This window comes from Bactrocera oleae, chromosome 5 (genome assembly GCF_042242935.1).
Source record: "Bactrocera oleae isolate idBacOlea1 chromosome 5, idBacOlea1, whole genome shotgun sequence".
Taxonomy (NCBI): Eukaryota; Metazoa; Arthropoda; class Insecta; order Diptera; family Tephritidae; genus Bactrocera; species Bactrocera oleae.
This window is the reverse complement of record NC_091539.1, coordinates 59445975-59467409: the sequence shown is the minus strand read 5'-3', so window position 1 is coordinate 59467409 and position 21435 is coordinate 59445975. Positions and strand designations below refer to the sequence as shown.

Here is a 21435-nt window from a genome sequence, read left to right as displayed (position 1 = left end):
CGATTAAAACTGTTATAAGATTTGTGTTTTTGAAATGGTGAAATAACACAATAACAATTTTTCGAAGAAATTTTTCCTGGAAATCTCTTCAAATTAAAAATTGTTAAGCTAAATAATTATTTCTGAATCTGATAAATCTTACCAAGTGTCAAAACAAATATAATTAAAGTAATTGGCATGAAAATATTCATACTGATGGTTTTCTGAAAATTTAAGGACCACCATCATCTCACACATTTTTGAAAAACGTAAAAGTTGGAAAACCTTACCTTCAATCCAAGTTCATTTCAAACGAATTTCTTTATATTTTATTCGAAAGCAAGTATTTTTACTATTGCTAGTGTATTAAACGCAAAACAATTTGTTGCTACTTCTTTGTATACAAAAAATTAATACCACAAACATTTATATTTAAGTCTTTTTTATTAAAAGTAACAAACATTATAAGTAAATCAATACAATATGCTTCTACTTAAGCTAAATAAATATTACGATTGCTACTTATTTACTGTTGCTTAACTGCCGTGACGTCCTTGTGAGCGCGCCTGCTGCTCACCATGGCGTATGAGTGATTTTTTTAACGCGCCAAGTCGCACTTTTTTTGTTTTAAATTTAAAAAATTACAATTAAGTAATAACATATAAAATCAAGTATATACTAAAAACCGAAAATATCGTTACAATAACTATCCAATACAATTACAACTACAACCACACTTAGTTAAAACTACTTACATTTAAATTTATGGAAGCCTTACTCTACTAAGCTAGACTTAGATATGCTTACAACGATTTCCATGCTTTTGTTGTTGTTGTGTATAAACAAATCGAACACGCATCCAACATGTTTGTTGCTCGCACCAACAAAGAAATATTATATTTCATACAGCTAAAACGCAGCTAACTACTTTGCTGTCGACGGCCTAAAAGTATGCTTGGAAATTATTGTTTTGTGTATTCGTGCTACTTAAACGTTTATTGGCGAGTTTTTCTTTCACTGCGGCTTGTAAAATTTGTGCGCTTCGTAATATTAACTTGAACTAAAGTGAAATTATATAATAAATATACTATTTTTCTATATTCCATGTATTTGCTATTATATTTTTTATAACTTAAACTTAATTATTTTGTAATATTAATAAGTACCGTTGCTTAGCTTAGACCGATGTTTCGTAAATGACGATTTTTAAAACTTTTGGTTTGTTCTCTTGTGCCTCTTTGACTTCTTTGAGCAGCGCATTGGTGATGGCTTCCAGCGCGGCGATGTCGGCATTGTCCTTCTTCGTGCCAGTATTCCATTTGGGCATTGAAACCTTTTTGTTGGCGATGTGAAAGTAATACAAATATTTAAATTTAATATAGCTAGATGTATGAAGTACATAATAAATATGTTGCTAAGTCTTGTTGGTATACATAGTTTGCAGTAAAAGCTTAAGAATAGCAAGCTCTAAAGTTCAGTGAACTGAGCTTTTTATGAAAGCTGTGATTATAAATTAAGCGTATGTAATACGAGATAGTACATAGGAGTATGTATTCATATATTTATAATTAAATTTTACTTAATTATAAGCATGCGCGTTTTTATAAAGCAAAATGTATATTTCAAACTTAAAGCACCAGCAAGCAGCTGCTTTCAAATCACTAAATATTTTGATACGTTTTTTTAATATATTTCGTTTGTATAGACATATACTTTTTTTATAAATGTTACTTGTCTTAAACATTTCAAAGCTTAGTGCTAAAAAGTGATCAAATAAAAAAATTATGTATTAATTTATGTAAAAGTTATAAATAAGTTCTGAGCTTCGGAAAAGCCATAAAATTCTTTTTTAAAATACTTGCATTTAGTATAGCGCGTATACAGTAAAAACTGTTCGGGATAAACATTTTTGAACACATTTTAAATGCATACGTATTATGCTCAAACATTTAGGAGAGCTTTCATTTTCATTAAAAGCTTTTCACTATATTCACATATTCTGGTGAAAGTTCAGACTAAGACAAAGACCAATTTAATTTAAAAGCTTTTGTCGAACGATTTCGAGATGAAACCATTTCCGAAACAGCTGGTGTTTAGAAAAAATCGCATTTCTTTTCGAGCACACCTCGCATTATTCAATTCGATTTTATTATATTTTGGGAAAATTTATATATATTTTATACTCATATGTTGTTAAAAATAATGCATTTCAAGGCAATATACGTCCAGATTTAAAAAAATTTTTTTTTTTTAATATCAATTTTAAATAATAATCTATCCCAATCATTTTGCACTGCCTAACATAATTCTAAATAATATATGTACAGTTTTTAAAAAGTAAAATATGCTGAAAAGCTTACGGGTAGTAATTTCTTTAACTTTACATCATCTACAGAACGCTTTAGTATTTAAAAAATAATTAAAAATAGATTTCAAAATATTTGGTTAGTAGAAAAATTAGACAACGACATTTATATGGGGAAATATTTTAAAATAAAAAAATATTATTACAGGCCTTAATAAAAAATTATATTTATTTATGTAAAAAAATCGACATTATTGTATAATTATAATTTTTAACTATGTATATTTTAAAGTTTCAAGTAAAAATTGTGCTCAAATAATATAAACTTTGTTTGTTTTAGTTCCGAAATCTCAAAATATTCATTTATTTTCAGAGCTATCTGTGGATACTGTAAAAAAAAAATTTGACTCTCCCAAAGACTGTTCAAGATTTATGTCAAAAACACATACACAATGTTATAAAAATGTCTGCCGAAGGTCGACCGAAATAGAAAAATTTATTTAGGTAAATTCAGACGTTTTTGTGATCATATTTTAACCGTGAACTCACTGAAAGTCAGTTAAGTTTTAGTTTAACTAGTCCGCTAGCGAACACCTTATTCCAGTATATTATAGAAATAATTTTACCTAGTATATATACTATGCTTAACAACTCTAATGTCGTTTAACACTGATGAACCCATGTAGAGGTCAAGTAAGGTTAGGTTTTATAGCCTATAAGCAGTGTGGAGAACAGTTTCTTTCTTGGTGATAACAAAAATTGCTGAAGACGAAATGAATTTTTATATATCGATGAAAGGTCTGAGTTGCACCAAAAATCTGTTAAGGGGTTACCGGATAGTTCATCTGGATAGTATTTGAAAACGCATTACTCTATGACTAGAGCATAAACTATGAATTCGTGAAATTTGGCTGTATAAGAATATTAGCTTTTAAATTCGGCGTACGATAAAGAAAAGACCAAGGCGTCGTTGAGGAAACACATCTGAAGAAAAAGTGGGTTCTCATGAAATATAATAATGATTTATGTATATTTCGTGCCGAAGAAGTTAAGGCCATAAGTAAGCTCTAATGAGTAACTCTACCTGCCTTAACTCACAATTTAATGTCACGACTTTGTGAATTTTCTAGTTTTAAGTCTAAAGTATTTAATTAACAAATCTAAGTACACAGTTTCTATGTGAGTTAAGACAGTAAAGAACTGGCTTGCCTTTGCGTGAGATTTCATGACCAAGCCGTGTAAAATATTCTCTGTTGACCATATTAAAAGAGAAAAATTTTTATGAGTTATAACATATGCGGTATCGGGAATCATTTATTCAGCAAAAAGTTCTTATTAGAGGTGGGACTTAGAGCAAGCAGCAATGAAGATTGCATAAGATGACACGGTCAGTTTGGGAATTCATCTGAACTCTTTTAAAGGTAGTAAATTAGTTTTGGTTACGGTTTTGACAGTTGAAAGTAGTCGGTTTTTGAATATAAGACTCATAAACAAAGAATAAGTATGAAGCTTTACAAGCGGTAATATGACACTAATCCTCCACAATTGGCTAAGTTTGAGTTATAATAATCTTTTTATAGTATTCTATTTACATATTTACATATCTACATACTACATATATTATTGTATTGATAATTATTTCTTTATCGTATGATTCATATTAAAAACTAACCAAAACTATTCACAATAGTTTTTGTATTTCGAACAAAAGTCATTAAACTATCTACACAATTAAAACTCGCCGCTAACTTTCACTATGTGCGACTACACATACAAACATACATACCGTTAATACTTTCTGCAAGGCCATGTAGTCCAAACCATAGCCAGCAGTTTCGCCTAGGCGCCGCAAAGTCTCCGCCATCGGACCGGAAAGTTCCTAGCAACAATAAAAAAGTAAAAAAAGAAAAACAAAAAAGCAGATGAAAAACGAATTGGAAAAAAAGCGCATACGCGTAAACAATAACAAAAGCGAATATAGAAGAAAAGTGATACAAAAGTTTCATAATTGATTTAGCGCAAACGCTTCGAGAATTTATTGCCATGCAGCTAATAATAACCGTTACGCAGCATGCAACACTCACTTGCAGCTTCGCCCAACTGGTGGCATATTGCCGACGCACCAGCTCGATAATGGTGGAAGTTAGCGCCAGACCGATGAGAATGTATAAAGTGCAGAGCAGCATATAATTCGGTTTTTCTAAGATAAAAAAAAAAAATTAAAATTAAATAAATAGGGTTAGTAAGAAGACGAAGAGTGAACAGAATAAACACAACGAAGCTGCACATACTCGGCACCAGATCGCCAAAACCGATGGTTGTCATTGTGATGAAGCAAAAATAGAATCCGTCAAAGAATGTCCAGTCATCTTCCCACAGCAGCAGCAACCAAGCGCCCGCAGCCAAGTAGACGCCCAGGAAGCAAACGGCCAAAACGGCGTAAAACCATGTTTTGCCAATGAAATTCGTAAAGTTCGGAAATTCTGTGAAAACGATGTAATAAATGTAATACAGATAAAAGAAGAATATACAAAGGTTGTGCTCATATGTAATGCCCTAAGCGATGCGCATTTATATTTGACTACACTTATAGCCAAAGTAATAAGTACACTTGCTATTAAAATAATGCATATAAGGAAAGTAAGGCGAGACTCTTGGAAACCTTTAAGTGTTGCGCTGGTCACGGAAGATCCATATTGTGACACTGATAAATGAGCCAGAAAAACTCAGGCCTCTGAAATATTAAATACTTAACGACAACACTGATCATGTATCCAGAAGTAATCTTACGACCTGTGCGACTACGAGACTCTTCTGGGTTAGTGTAGACCGCAGGAGAAAAAGTTTAAAAGTAAAATTAAAGTAAGGGTAGAAATCTAATATCAGCCTCAAAGCGTTTTATCGATTTTTGAGAGTCTTTTCAAACAATACTTAAGAGTATTTATTTATTCTGAGTGGGTTCCATTTTTGATTAACCTCTCAACTTAATCTAAGCTAGCCTACTATATTTTTTTCGTAGTGCAGGTTTATCGGTAGGCAAGGTCGAACTTTGGTGTGCATTTCTGTCAAAACAAGAGTATAAAAAAGCAAGGTAACTTCAAACTTCTGAATATTCTTCCAATTATTGTAAAACGTTAATAATACCGACGAATGAGATAGGCGTTTAATGGGATATGAGATTTGACATAATGCTCGATCGAAAGTTTATCGATATGACTCTTTAGTTCACCAAGGGGTGTGGGATTTCTTGAAGTAGTTGTATATTTTCAGTAAGAAATCAGTGAAAGTTAATTGTGAAAAAACCCATTCCGCAATATGGTATTAAATCAATAAATGTAGAAAAACCATATATAAATATACTTGTAATATAATATATAAAAGTCTTCCCTCGAGGATAGAAACAATATTATTATTGTTGATCTAAGCAATAATATCATTTGTCTGTACTTATTCTTTGGACAACAGCTGTATTATACCTGTAGAGTAATGTACACTTTTTCGAAGTCTACTGTCATACTACTTACTTGGCATATATTTGCCCAACACTGAGACGGCCGTCGCAAAGAGCCGACCCCAATCTGCGATGACGGTGAGCGTAAATGGAATGCCGATCAGGGCGAAGCAGATGCAGAAAGCACGTCCGCCCGTCGTTACGGGCACTATGTTGCCATAACCTAAAAATAACGATAAAATGTAAATAAATATTTTGTGCGCCTAAAGGATGAAAACAACAGCAATAACACACACATATGTATTTGCATAAAAAGGAAGCTTGGAATGCCGAAAGGGCTAAAAGTGAAAGTTTTTCTTGTTCGCAGCATGATTTATTCCTTTTTTCACCCGAAGTGCAGATGATTATAATGTGCATGTGTTATATTTGTTTGCCTGTTTATTATTCACTTGTGCTTTTGTTTATATTTCTGACGAACATCTTTATGCAAAAATAATATTTCAAATTGCTTTTGTTTTCGAAGCTTCTAGACACAGTGGGAACTGTTGCTCTGAGCATTTATATATGAGTATGTGTGTGTGTGTGTTTTACAGGGTTGCCTTGGCACTTACCTATTGTCGTTAACACAGTCGATGAGAAGAACACAGCTTGTAAAATGCTCCAGCGCTCATAGGGCTCTGGAAAGTCTTTATCGGCCTCAATGAGTAGACCACCCTCGGCGGCTTCCTGCACGGCCTGTGTGTGCAATAATGAGATGTTGTTATTAATATTTACACATAAGGGTTTAGATATGGTCGTATGAGTGGGTTGCTAGGAAAATTTTAGTTGACATGATAGGCGTTTTAGTAATGGCTTTGTCTTGTTTGGGCGAATTTACATAAATTTATTGCTTGTGGTTTCATATATAAATACTGAGAAATTATTGAGAGGGGATTTGCTTAGAGTTGCCTTATTTCTGCTGAATAAATTATATTCTTTTATCGTAATATCTTTATTTTGATTTTTATCGTTCAGTTTCTATGGCAGCTATATTTTCTTGATTTTAACTTCGACGATAGTCCATGTCGAATTTTCTGAAGATATCTCGTCAAATAAAAAGTTTTCCATACAATAACTTGATTCTGATCGTTCAGTTTGTATGGCAGTTATATGGTATTCCGATATCAGTGGTTCCGATAAATGAACAGCTCGGGGAGGAGATATAAGTGCGCATATAAAACGTACGGATAGACGCACGGAGGGGAAACGACTCAGCTCATCACTCTGATCTAGGGTCTACAACATTTCCTCCTGGATATTACAAACTTCTTGGCAAACCCAGTATGTTCGGGGTATAAAAATTCTGAAATACCTGAGTTAAATACTCACTTGAGAACACACTAAGCATAAATTAAATATTTCCGTACTTTGTCGAAGATTAGGAGCTCATGTGCCATAAAGAGCTCATAGCTTTCTTATCTCAAACAAATATAAAACTCAGCAAATTATCACATAGAACGTCAGGTAGCGCAAAAACTTTTGTTTTTAGCTTGGATTAAACTAAAAGAGCGTAAATCAAAGTGTGACTTGTATGGAAGGCATTTGAAGTGATTGCTGGTAACTGTAATATGTGGCGTTGGTGGTGTAATGGTCAGCATAGTTGCCTTCCAAGCAGTTGATCCGGGTTCGATTCCCGGCCAACGCACAAGACTTTTTTTTGAAGATTTTTGTTTCGGTATACAAGTTAAAAATAAAAAATAAAATAGTAATAAATAAATATGAAAATATCAATTTAAATTCAGAAAAAAATTCCAATATGTTAAAGTTGTTTAAGTCAATTTAAGTTAATGGGGTTAAATGGTTAATGGACAATTTACCTTTTTCTAAAAAACTCAGCCCACACTTAACACTATGTTTAGTTTTGACCGACGACTTAGAATGGGAAGCATCAATAAATGATTAAGGGGTTATATGGGTTTTACGGCTTCAAAAAACAAATAAAAAAATTTATTATCTTATTTAATTCTATAACATATCTAGAATATTGTTCTAAATTCTCAAGTTGATACCAGTAATAGCTTTGGAGATACAGTTTTGAAAAGTTGCGTGCTCGAGGTCAGCTACGTACATATATGTTTATAGTCACTTAAAACTTTAAACGCGTTTCTCTCGAAACTGTGTTTTCAAAGTTGGTTGACAGGATTTCTCACGAACTACTCAACCGATCTTAATGAAATTTTAGACAGGTGTTCAAATATCCTTTACAAGGTTTTGAATTAATTTACAACTATCTTCTTTCAATTACAATTAGTCAGTTAGAAACGCTTATAATTGAACGAAGACCACATTGACCAAGATTTTCTCACAATTTTTTTATTATTATTTTTTATTATTATTATATATATTTTATAGAAATATGTTCATACTCTCAGTAGAAACCGATTTTCTGGACCGTTGTTGTTCTTCTGGCTGTACTTACCACCTCATATTTTGCTAATTCCTTTGCTACTAGCTCGTTAAAATTTAACACGTCTGTATTATTTAATATGGTCGTAATGAATTTTTCGCGATGTGTCTTTACAACACCCTTTAAATACTGTAAACGTTCCAATTCCGCAGGACGTTCTAGTTGACGGAAGACCTGTAACGATAAAAACAGAACAACAATTATGAGTAAATTATTTAAAGAAAAACTTATAAATAGGTATATTTATAATAGACTATAGTTTCGTGAGCTATTTTCAGCATTTTATTTACCGTTGTGGACCACAAAGAAAAATTTCCAAAAAAAAAAAAAATAGAAGACAAAAAATCTACTGCAAATCATGAAGAATTCTTCTGTGTTGCATATTTGCATAATCTCTCGCTGGGTCTGTTGTTTATCTCGCACTACTCGTGGACAGCTCGTTTAAGCAAAGTAGACAGCTATTTGCTCTGCAGCGCGAGGTGGGCGGGAACGCGAAAAAGTCTATTGTGCATTTGAATGGCTTGCCGCGAATTTGATGGATTACTTGATCATTTAGGAAAACAGAGCTGATTTGCGCCGTCATGCTTCTGCTTTTTGCATCAAATTGAATTTTTATGAACTTATGAAACAGTATGTGTAGTTTCGACTAGCCCGCAAGTGAAAGCATGTGTGCGTATATTTGCTATTTTCGTTTATGGGTTAGTGTTCGTTTTGCGGTTTGAGGTAATTTTGTATTTAAAAAGTCTTTACTGATGTTTTATGCGAGTGCAGTTAGTCTGAGACGGCATTAAATAAATAATTAGGACAATGCATTTGTTTACACTTTTCGCTTTTATTCACATAAGTAGACTAAATTTAGTCATAAACACATATTTTATAACATATGAACATTTTTTAAAAAATTGAAATGTTTTTTGGGTTATTTTTAGTATGGAAATTTATTACTAAATAAAACCTTTTTGATCAGACAATTCCCGTATTCTCTGCCTACTAATCAAATACGAAAAAAAGGGTACAACTGTAGATGGCAATGTGTGAATGATTACTAGAATTGATACCTAAATAAGTTTGAACTCTGTTTTTAGAAATTGGAATTAGTTCTAGAGAAATCTTAGTCAAAAATTTCATAAGAGCGACCAATGTCTTAGAGCCAAAAATTTCAATGGCTTTCTATGACTCTTTAAGAATTGTAAAATTATCGATAAAATTATGCACAAAATGTATTGATTAAAAAATTATAATGATCGATACTGAAGCAGAAAATTCTTACTTTTTAATTTAGAAAAGGTAAAGGAAGTAAAATTAATATCTTAAAAAACAAAATGAACATATTTTCAAAAAAAAAAAAAAGAAAGAAAGATTTTTGGACTGAGAAGAGTGGTTTTTTATACAAATTGAATTTTAAATTAATGGAGTTAGGTGAAGGCAGAGACATGAAAAATGACAATTTGAAATTTTTTGCCTTGAGTTGACAGAAATTTGAAAAAAAAAAATGTATAACTTTAAAAGTAATAGCTGCTTATGTTGATCTAGCTCCAAACGAAGCACCTTGCGCTGACCATCACATTTTATAAAAAAACGAAATTAAAAAACAAAAACCTTTCGATGAAACACGAGTTTTTCATGTTTTCAAAAAAAGAACAGCTGTATAAATTTCATTGAAATCTATCGAGCGGTTTTCAAACTACAGTGATCACCAGTTTAAAAAACATAGTTTTGAGAAATATGTATTTGAAGTTTAAAAGATTAAAATAAAAAAAAAACATTCAAAAAATCGAATTTTTGAAAATTCTGACTACCTATAACAGTTATAGAAAATCGCAACGGTTATTTAAATAGTAATAATTTAAAATTTTAAAATGTTTTTCTAAGACTTTCTTATTACCAGCAATATGTACTTAATTTTTTTTTTTATCAAAAAGTACTATAATTATTGTACTGGAAATTAATTTGGTCTAAAATTGAGTATGAGCACTTCATTTCAATTATTTAGGACTCCAGACCAACGACGACTGCTGAATTCTACTTGTTAGTTCCAATGAATGTTCTTCGAATACGTGTTATGTTAATGCTTAGAGTTCGAAAATAATCGAAATTTATCGAAAATATCCCATTTGATTTTTTTAAAATTCATTTGATATCAAAGAGAATGTTTTCTATGGAAATGAGAATATACATATTTGTCTCTATATATATATCGACTACTAATTATCGAAACATATGTATGTTGATAATATTTAAATAAGCATAGTAATATATAGGAGCTACTGGTATGGTATAGGATTAATGTATTTGAAAATAGAATTGAAAAATATAAATCTAAAACTTTTAAAGTAAAAGCGGCTATAAACAATATCGAAAAAATAACGATCAATCAACGATAATCGGAATGGCAATGAGTCGGATCTCTATTGTCAGCTTGCGTTGTATCACTGAACCAATAGACCTCACAGAAGGTGAAAATATTTAGGCACTAGGCTGCAATAAGGGCTAGTCAGAACTTCAATGAAAGTGCGAAAGGCATAAATTTAGTAGAGTACCAAATAAAACTGAAATGACACCCAATATGCTGCGTCAACACCTCTTTTCCATACTGCAATTCAAGAAAATTATTTCTAAAATTAAATTAAATTTCATCTCTTTTGCATTTGGGGTGCAAAATTTTGCTGAAATTATTAATTAATCGAGGTATAACAAAAATTTTATAATTATCTCATCTAGAAAATTTATAGCATATTTATAGTAATGTTTACGATATCTAATGATAGTGAGAACGGATATATAAAAATTCGCCAACAACGTCATCGAATCTAATTGTTTTGGTGATGACTGCGTTTGCCTGGCAACATTTGTCTTAATTATTGGGAAAGTGTGTGCGCAATGTGTTTAACGAGTATTATATGGGTAAGCAGCAGAAATTATGCGCATAGTAATTTATAATATTCAATTCATTAATCTTATTTCATTTAGAGATAGTCTAAAATTTTGGATATAAACAAAAGTGTAAAATATTCTAAAAATTATTTATGGAAAAGTAAAAATTTCTTCTTTTGTGTAAAAATCGCATTCAAAAGCTGGGTTTATACGTTAAAGTAGCTTAAGTCGACTTAGGGGGACAGGCTTGAGTTATACTGACCCACGTAATTGATATTTGCCACTGTGAAGATAAAGGAACTACTGAGCAAAATAAGATTTATTTTACTCTAAATTAACTCTTAAATTAATTTAATTTATTTTAATATATACTACTACAACTATGACTAAGCTTGTGAAGGTTTCCCTTCATTTATTAATTTAATTGTTCTTTTGTTTTTTGGTTTCGACTGAATTTTGGAACGCCATTAAATATATTGCTGAACAGTTTCGATGTCATACCTTACATCGACTTTCAATGAATGCTTCGTGATAAAGTAGACTCCCCAAAACATTACTTCAACATTATTAACGATTCCGTAGCCGCGATTTCATTAGAAACACCAAATTTCTAGCAAACCCATTGTTCAATTTAATTTTCTATGGTAAAAATTGCCAGACAAACCTTTCGCGTCGTAAACAAACTGCTGCCAAACATGCACTAATCGATATACGGAGATCAATTTTCACACGAACCGACAAAAAAAAGATTGTACCAATCTAGAAAAATAGTTTTATTTATATTGAGCAGTGCCGTTCAATTTTAATCCGATTATATAATTTCTTGATATGTATTGGTATGTACTCTATATCATATGGTTTAGAATTTGTTGTCGATAGTTTTCACGTACTTACTGAGCAGCTTGATGTTTTCATATTTCTAATCACGTGAGGACAGTTAGTGAAGCAGAGAAATCAATAATAAAGTCACGTTAACGCTTAGCACCACATAAGATCAACCATAAGCATATAAATGTGTATACTGCTTTGTAGGTATGCCATAAAAATATCCTAGTGGAAAATGAAACCACGTGCGTCTTGTAATGACCCCGGTAAGAAGCATACATGTTCTTAGGTGGATGTAGTAATATATAAATATGTATAAAAGTATGGGTGAACTTATTAGAATTAATATGCGAGAAGCATTTTCTACGTATTTGGTTTTTTTAATTTCTTTCACAGTTTTTGGTTTTCCCGCACTCTTTTCATCGAAATACACAAAACTTTAAGTCTTTAAGATGTGTTTTAAAGTATTCGAACCATTAAGATAATGTATAAAAAAATTAAATTCAATAGCAATGTGTGTAGTATGCGGAAAATACATTTAACTAAATATCTGCCACTTACGGCTTTATAACCTGTTAGATCGAGCTGCTCCTACTTTCTAAGTTCATCTGCAAACTTAAAGCTAAATAATCTAATTTTTTTATACATAGTTGGCAATTTTAAATACAATTAATTTCAGCTTAATTACAATATTTGTAAAAAAATTGTAGAAATTGCAATTAAAAATGTTTGTGGCAACTTTAATAAAGAATCAGTGCGTGCAACAGAGTTTTCACGTTCACTTCAAATGAGTTCAGAGTCTTATCAGCTCAAACTGTAAATCAAAACCCGGAACGCAGCTCGCACTCAGTATACAGAGCGATGCGTAAGTAAAGGCAGAACCAATTGGAATTTTGTTTGAGGAGAGTTGTCAACACTTGGTGAGATAAACGACATTTTCCTTTAAAGAAGCTGAAAATGAAAGAACTGTTTTAAAATTTTAGTTCAGTAAAATTGATAACGTAAATATATTGTGACCGTATAGTTATCAAACTAAAGTTGTGTAAAGGACCATGTAGCTGATTTAATTTTCTAAGAGTGGCCATTTGCTTAAAATTTAACTTCAATAAAATTGATTACGCAAATGTAACATTGCAATATGGATATCAAACTTAATCAGTTTACAAAAGCTTAGATCAGAAAATATTTTAAGAACAAAGTTGCCACCTATTTTTCAACTTTAGTGCAATAATTCGTCAACAAAACCGATAACAAAAGAAAAACAAAATCAAAATTTACAAAAAGGCAACGTTTTAAAAAAATTGAAATTTACCCCAAATTTTGGTCAATTTTGGTCTGCCAAAGTGATCTGGTCGATTGATTCTGATCGATTTTGGATTAGAAAAAAAACCGATAGGTCATGTAGTATTATTTACAGAAGAGGCAAAATAGGCTCAAAAAATTTCAATATTATCAAATCATTTGTCTTCGAGTTATCACTGCAGCACATTTGAAAAATGCTGTTTCTAAAAAAACGCGGTTAAAAATAAACTGTTGTAGCAGATTGAACTGGGCGACTACCTTTGTGTGGCTGTAACTCGAAAAATATTCGAGTAATCGATTTTTTTAGTATTATTTTTAAAGGTACAAGCTATTAAAATGTGAAAAAATTGATTTTTTTTTTAAATTTCACTATGTGTGTCCGTTAAGAGGTTTCAAGTAGCGACGGTTGAAAATAGTTTCTGTCAAAAGTGGCCACCTGTTAGAGAATTATGTATGTATTTCAAAAGCAACTTCATTATGCAGTGATTTATTCCATTTAATAAGAAATAAAAATTTTATTAATTAAACGCAAAAAGTACTCATTAACAATGAACTCACAAATTTATTCTGCGAATTTAAATTATTTACAAGAAAAATCGCTACAATTGCTTAAAAAATGTATTCACTGTAATCGGTTTCAATTTTCGAAGCTAAAATGTAAATAAACAAAAATTCATTAATAAATCAATTCTTTATTGCTATCACACCTATATTTGGAAGTATGTATCTCAAGTGATGTAAAATAAATAAACTAATCAGCAGTTCTGATTGATTTGCGATAAGTTATGCCGTTACTTCTTACAATTTTTATTTATTGTGAGAGTGCGTTGTATTTCGCTTTAAAATGTTGCTAATGATTTGCAATTGTTTACAGCAAATGAAATGCTCATTTAATACATCACTATTGAATAATATTGGCCATTGTTTACTCTCAGTTTGTTGCTCTCTATTAGATAATATATTTATTTATAGCAAAAATATTGAGCATCGGCATAATTAAAATAATTGATGTTTTATGAGAAAATCCGAATTACCCGTGAATTCGTTAGCGAAACAAGGAAAATACAAAAATATTCAATATTTTATTTTTATTATGTTTTTATACCCTGAACAGGGTATATTAAGTTTGTTACGATGTTTGTAACACCCGAAAGCAAAAGTACAAGTATATATACGCGAACTAGTTAGTCAGTTTTTGAGACATCGTTCTGAAATGTTCCTTTTCTCTCTCAGAAATTGTTCATTTATCGGAATCAACAATATCGGACCATTACAGCATATAGCTGCTATACTAAATGAACAATCAAAATCAAGTTCTTGTATGAAAAACTTTTTCTTTTGACAAGATATCTTCACGAAATTTGGCATGGATTATTGTCCAAGGCAACAATGTAATCTTCAGAGAAATTGTTCAGGTCAAATTACTATATCACAAAGCTGAACGATCGGAATCAAGTTCTTGTATGGAAACTTCGTTATTTGTTCAGGGTATTCCAGCTTTGGTGCAACCGAAGTTAAGTAGTTCTTTTTTTGCGTAACTTTTTACAAATACCCCAATGTTTATAATAAAAAATTGTTCGCACCTTTTGTTCGAAAATTGTTGATTGAGTTGCCTGAAAAGAGTGAAAAGAGAATGTTTCGCATTGCTTTTCAATGAAAACGTGAAAATATATGCAGATGTGAGGTTAGGTACGAATGAATCATGAACAATTTTCAGCACTCACTCATTTACATTATTGGCACAAGCAAAGAAAAATTGTAATAATTTTCAAAAGGGGAGAGAGTAATGAACTCACTTTTACTTCTGAAGATTTTTACTCAAGAAGAACAGGATTCATTGCTTTGATGCATTGTCAATGTAGCATTTGAAAGAAAAATTATATACAATTTTATGTTAAGTAAATGTGTGTGGGTTGGTTGATTGAAGTAAATCAGACCTTTTTTAATTTCTACCCACAAGCTTTGTTAAGAAACCGAAATTACGCAAGTTACTTAACTTTGTTGAACATAAAAAGTGACAGGAAGGCAGAGGGCTATCGAAATATTTTATTGACAGCTGTGGAATTTAGAAAAGCTGCACAGAATAATCAAAATGCAGGTTTTTTGGTGCATTCACAGAATTATTTCGGTACTAGCCTAGTACTTTGATGAGCCTAGCCTAGTACTGAAGGATTGCTCGCCGATATATGTTTTTTATTATATTAAAAGCCAGCAACTAAACCAGTATTAAAATTTAAACACCGCAGAAGGAATTAAAGTTTTCAATACAGCTGGGCAGCTGGAAGATTATCTTTCGTATATGGAAAGGTATTCGAATACAGGCTACTGGAAAGAAACTGTTTTCACAAATTTTTAGGTAGAGGGGAAATGGCATCAAGTTCCATGTGGAGGCATATGAAAGTATCCTCGATTTTTGAATATTTTCCATATTATGTAGATTTAGTAAGATTACTTGATATTAAAAAAAGTTCACGTTTTAATTTGGAACCAATTGGTATAAAAAGATACACGAGCACGATATCGCAAGGGCTTTACGAGTTTCAACCTTAACAGATATGGCGAATCATGGGCTTATATAACATTTGCGATCTCGAAACTAACAAATTTCGACTCTAATAATATTTCAAGATAAGTGAAATTGCCTCTCTTCATATTTTAATATAGCTAGAAATGATTCTCTTCGTGTTTCGAGATTAGTAAGCTAGACTCTCCTCATATTTAAAGATTTGTCATATCGACTATCTTCGAATAAGAATGAATTAAATTGGTTCTCTTTGTATTTGAAATTTATTTCAAGATTCCTTCCGTATTTCAAGATAAGTAAAATCGACACTCTTCGTATTTCAAAATGTTTAAATCTCTTCATATAAATATGAGTTAAATCGATTCATTTCACAAAGCTCTTCATAACAAGCGTTAAAGCAACATATGCTATGACTTTCACAAAACTGCTCTTTTTTTTGGTAGTTTTGTTGGATATAAATTTTTTTTGTAGACAAAACTACTCTTCATGCTTGTGAATCTTAAATCTTCTTTATGTATTCTTCACATCGCGACTAAATTTTATGAATAAGTTTTTCGATAATTGACTAAGCAACATCAGGTGACCTTTCAAGGACTTCAAAGCTACTTCAATATTCTGTATAAATTTCGGTTCGTAAGCGACTGATACTACCTTAAGTTATAAAATTTTCAATCAACCATTTAATGCTTTTCAATTTCCGTTCACATTGAGACTCGCCCGTCCACAAAGAAAAAAACCTTGAAAAACATTCAAAACTAACGACTATATTTGCGACTTACAAATCGCTTCTACAAGCTACACGAAAAATCCAATAAAATATCTCGAATAAATTGTCGAATATTCGTGTAATAAATGCAAATAATATGCGCCAATATAGGGTGTGCAAATATGCATGCAACTACAAAGGGTGTTCACTTCAATGTTTAAATGTAATACATTTCGAAGTGAATGCATAGAAAATATGTTGTAAATGATACATAACAATGCAACAATAAATATATATGAGTATATAAAGAAATGCAGCAGCAAATGAATTCTAAGAATCCCCACTGGAAATTTCTTCTATGACACTAAACTTTGAATGCATATTTTACAATAAAAAGCACACATGAGTACTGTTAAACCTGTTTCCTAATAGCCCTTTGACACTTACAAAGCTGCTTCAGCTGCTGTTTCCGCTTTTTTCTTCTTTTTCTTCTTCTCCTGCAAAGCATCCACTCGACTTAAGCTCCGTCAGCTGCAGCAACTCAAGTATATCCCAACAGCTGACAGCTTGAGGAAGTGCGAAGCGATTGCTTCACTGCAAGCAGATTACATTGCACGTTTTTACACTCTGTCAATTTTTATTTTATTTAATATCATTTTGTTTTGTTTTCAACTTGCTTTGCTGGAGTTGCACTTCAATTTACACACATCTCTCTTGCATGCAATTTGTTTTGTGGCGCTGGTGTCGTGTGGATCTCGGACTGAATTTGAAAATTGGTTTTGGCATAACTTCAAAGTCACTTAAGTGTATATGTAAAAGTGGTGTTGGATTTCGTTTGCAAGGAAATAAGCGCTTCCAGAAATGTGTTTGGGTTACTTTTGGTTACATGTGGGAATTTGCAAAGAAGATTTCGATTTGTTAGTAAGCGGGAAATAGGATTTCATTTCAAATATTACAGCTTGGTTCATTGCGTATGTTTACTGACCGAAAATTGTACAGTTTTTAATTTATTTATAAATTTGTCGCATTGGTTAAAGTCTAATAGAATATGTTAGACAAAATGTTTGGGAAAATAAATCTATAAAAAAAGTTTGTCCAAGACTTGTGTTTCATATATATAACTTTAGTTCAAATTTTGAATAAAATTGTTGTCCATATTTCAATTAAGTGTGGTGACTCGTTTGATCTGAAAAGTTAGTTTTAAAACTCAAATATTACTTACTTTGTGTCTTATCAAACCACCAGCAGAATATTACTTTTTTTGTGAGATGGGTTTTAGTCAGAGGCTATGACTAATACAATTTATTTATGTATAGAAATTATCTGTAGATTCATACGATAGAGAAATATTTAAAGAGCATTCTTGCCAAATTTAAAGTGAATCGAACTTGAGATATTGTGACGACAGCATTGAAAAAAGTTGTTTCGCGAAAAACGTGTGTTGTAATGCGACATGCGACATATAAACGGGAAAATTTGAAGCGATAAATAAAAATTTTAATTAAAAACATTTTTTTTTTTAAATTTTTAGCCTTAGTGACATATATATATATCCAAAACGCATACCGAAGGTGGTCACTAGAATCTTTTCACGAATCAAAGCCGAACAGCAGAAATATTAATATGTTAGTTGTTACGTATACGCCTAGCAGACACATATGTATAATATATTTTTAGAATAATTCATATAATTTTATTGTTCAGCATATTTGGAGAACGGAGTCTAACTGTTGCTTCAAATTGAGATGTTCTAACTAGTTTTCTCAACAAAATAAAAAAATTCAATTTCAACTCTCTTTTTTGTAACTAAACATAAATTTTCTTAGTTTTTCCGAAAAATTTGGTCTAGCTTCATTTTAGCAATAAGTAACAGCCCCTTATATACAACCTCAAACTATTAAGACAACACCAATAAAATGCGCTCAAGCGTCTGCCAGGCGCCAATTAACAATTGATTTTTTATGTTCTTTTATTGTCGCTTTGTAATTCAAGTGGCGAAGACTATAACACACTGCTGAATTATGCATTACAGAAACATACAAGCATATATGAATTATAGGTCACAAAGTTAATGTAAATACACTTTTTGTATTGTTGTATTTTAAACTGAATCAACCGCCTGCTGTATTACTTGGCAACGCTCGCCACAATAACCGACATTTCGTTCTTGTTTTAGCGTCGACATCAGCTATTTAAGCAGCTTTCTGTCTGCCACTGGCTTTAATATTGGCTTACTTATTTATACTTTCACAAATTTGAGGTTCTTCGTTGACCTTGACCTCGACCAAATTTATGATGCTAAAAGAAGTGTAGAAATTTAGAAGTTGAAAGTGCTTTGAACCCTCTCGCATGGACCGTTTTTGGCATGATGACAAGCAGAAAAAGAAATTCCATAAGTGAAAAAACCTGTTTGCTGGTGACGTGACTACCGTTAAACATATTGCCATAGCAATGTCACTTTCAATTTATTATGCGTATGAATTTTGCCAAAATTTTTCAACTCTTTAGCAAAACTTCTGTCGAAGTGTTAATATTATAACTTTTTTTATATATTATGTAAATATATCTTTCACGTCTTTCACATATGCATCTAGTTTATAAGTGTCTACAAAAGTGGATTTTACTTTGCAAAACCTAAGGCACTTATCGTGTTAAACACATAATTATATCCTGAACAGGGTTGCAAATTTTTTAATACAAAAATTCTATGTTAAGATTAAAAATTAGATTTGAATTATTTAATTTCGATGTGGGGCAAAAATGAAATTTTCACTTTTTAATCCAAGAGGTTTGCAATTAAAAGTTGAAAATTTAAAATATTATTTTTTGATTTGAATGAACGCAAAAATTTTATTTCCAAAACAATTTTTTTTTAATTCTTAATTATTTAAAAATTTTGTTTAGTTTTCAATCCGCTAGTTGGCATTAAATTTTTAATTATTATTTTTTAATACCGTATTTGGGATTACAACAAAAAAAAAAGTTATTAAAATGTTAAGTTAATTATTTTTTAATGTATTATTTGCAACCCTGATCCCGAACAGAGCATATTAAATTTGCGACTTAGTCCCTCAGTTTTTGAGATATCAATCTGTATTTTTGCACACATTATTTTCTACCCAAGGAGCTTCTAATTTGTAGGAATCGCCGATATTGGCATATAGCTGCCATACAAACAGATCGATTGAAATCAAGTTCTTGTACCGAAAACTTTTTTGTTGGGGAGATATCTTCACGAAATTCGGCATAGATTATTGGCTAAGACAATTTTTATTAATTAAATGGCCATATGATTCATAGTTTGTATTTAATATTTCATGTGTCGTGCCGCTTATTTCGTTATTTAGAGTTACCTAGCTTAATTTTCTTATAATTCATAATTTTTAATACGTTATTTATATCCAACACGTTTCAGCAGTAGAATCGTTGCACGAGATCATATCAACTTGCACTGTTTACTCATGTTTGTGTAATAATTAAAATTGCTGCATTCAAACTTACACGAACTCAATTAAATTTCGTCACAAAAACATGAAAGTGCTCTGCAGTGACAAAGGCTTTAAGGTAATTAAATCAACGAGGTTAAGTAAATGTTATGAGAACTAATACAGTTAATTAAGAATATCAAACCAAAATGTAAGCAGGAGTTTGAAACGCCAAGAGTGATCCACACGTATCTCATAAAGTGTTATCGGCTTTCTACTTCTCAATGATTGTGCTCTTTAAGGGGCATTGCTATCAGATGAGCCTTCACTGGGGTTTCTCCCAAATAACCTCATTTGCACTGCGTAACGTCAAATGTTATTTATTAACAAATTAATTAATACTCCCTTTCAATTTTACGGGTTTTGTCTTTAAGGAAAGAAAGGCTAAGGCCAAGGCAGATAGCGTTTACTAAAGCAAGCAATCACATATACACACATATATACATGAAACTATTAAGCGTCAGATATCATGACAGATAGCATATAATAAAGCGTGTAGACTCATTTTATAGGTACCAAGTGCGTGAGTAAAGTTAACATATGCCACGGTTAAGTGCCACGCACGGCCACGCCTTAACCGTTACGCACCCTCCTCGACGTTTGCCAACTTAATCTCCAAAATGAAGACTTGTGGCGTTTTCTTAATCTTTAATTGCCATTTTTGCTTGTTTTTGTTTTTATTATGCGATTTTTATTGTGCTCAATTTTATTGCCTTAGCATTGCTTGTAGTTAGAAAACCACATCAGTGGTGATTTTTTGCACTTCCTAAAAGTAGATTCAATTAATTGTTCTCACCAAATAGCGAAACTTCGACATAATCCAAGGTATTTAATAACTTTATGTTGTTGGCTATTATTTTTTGTTTCGAAAGAAAGGCCTAAACTGCAATATTACCGTTAAGATATGTGTTGAGCTTCAGAATAACAATCATTTTACTATACGAGTATATACGAGTACTCTACTGTCAATGGTTATGCCTTTCCAATCTGTAAGCAATTCGAGAGGACGTTGGCTAAATATACATAAATACTATATTTATGTATGTATGTATTTGTATGAAAAACAATAAAAATCCCTAAGAATAACGACTGTTGCTTGCTAGCATTGGCTGTCATAGCGTATGAGTGACATTTTAGTTAAGCCTGCTTTATTCTTGCTTGATAGGCCATGCCAAGTTTACGGTTGGTAATTTTACAAGCCGCAAATCCTATTTAACTTGCATTTGGAATATTTTGCAAACTTTAAGTTCACTATGACTTCCGTAATGAGTTAGTAAATGTCAATTTTGACATTTTGGTAGCACTTTTATGGACTGATAATTCTTGCATACGAATGATGAATTGGTTTCGAGTTTACTTTTAGTACATTCGATTAAAGCGCGAATCAGATGCAGAATATGCACAAATGTTTTGGTATCACAGTTTGGAATTCTAAATATTATTGAGAGTTAATAATGAATTAAATTTACTTTTACTACGTCGTATTAAAGAGGGAATCAGGAAAGGCATGCAAAATGTATGAAAAAGGTTTCGGTATT

At 31.5% G+C, this 21435-nt stretch overlaps 1 protein-coding gene and 1 non-coding gene across 3 annotated transcripts in view; one reads left to right on the top strand and one right to left on the bottom strand.

Annotated features, from left to right (window-relative positions):
* Positions 1–401: 401 nt before the first annotated feature.
* LOC106625865 (TWiK family of potassium channels protein 7) overlaps positions 402–21435 on the bottom strand; it is a 37259-nt gene continuing 16225 nt past the window's right edge. The window contains exons 2-9 of one of the 2 annotated variants that reach the window (XM_036376070.2): positions 8194–8355; positions 6347–6470; positions 5809–5958; positions 4576–4767; positions 4369–4484; positions 4071–4163; positions 1146–1312; positions 402–1039 (exon numbers count right to left, since the gene is read on the bottom strand). In XM_036376070.2, the coding sequence (XP_036231963.1) occupies positions 1157–1312; positions 4071–4163; positions 4369–4484; positions 4576–4767; positions 5809–5958; positions 6347–6470; positions 8194–8355 (993 nt within the window). In that variant the 3' untranslated portion in view covers positions 402–1039; positions 1146–1156. Of the gene's footprint in view, positions 1313–4070; positions 4164–4368; positions 4485–4575; positions 4768–5808; positions 5959–6346; positions 6471–8193; positions 8356–21435 lie in introns of both variants that reach the window. The other variant, XM_036376066.2, reaches the window with a different exon arrangement.
* On the top strand, positions 7348–7419 carry TRNAG-UCC (transfer RNA glycine (anticodon UCC)). The gene has a single exon. It is a non-coding gene; the product is annotated as a tRNA-Gly (tRNA).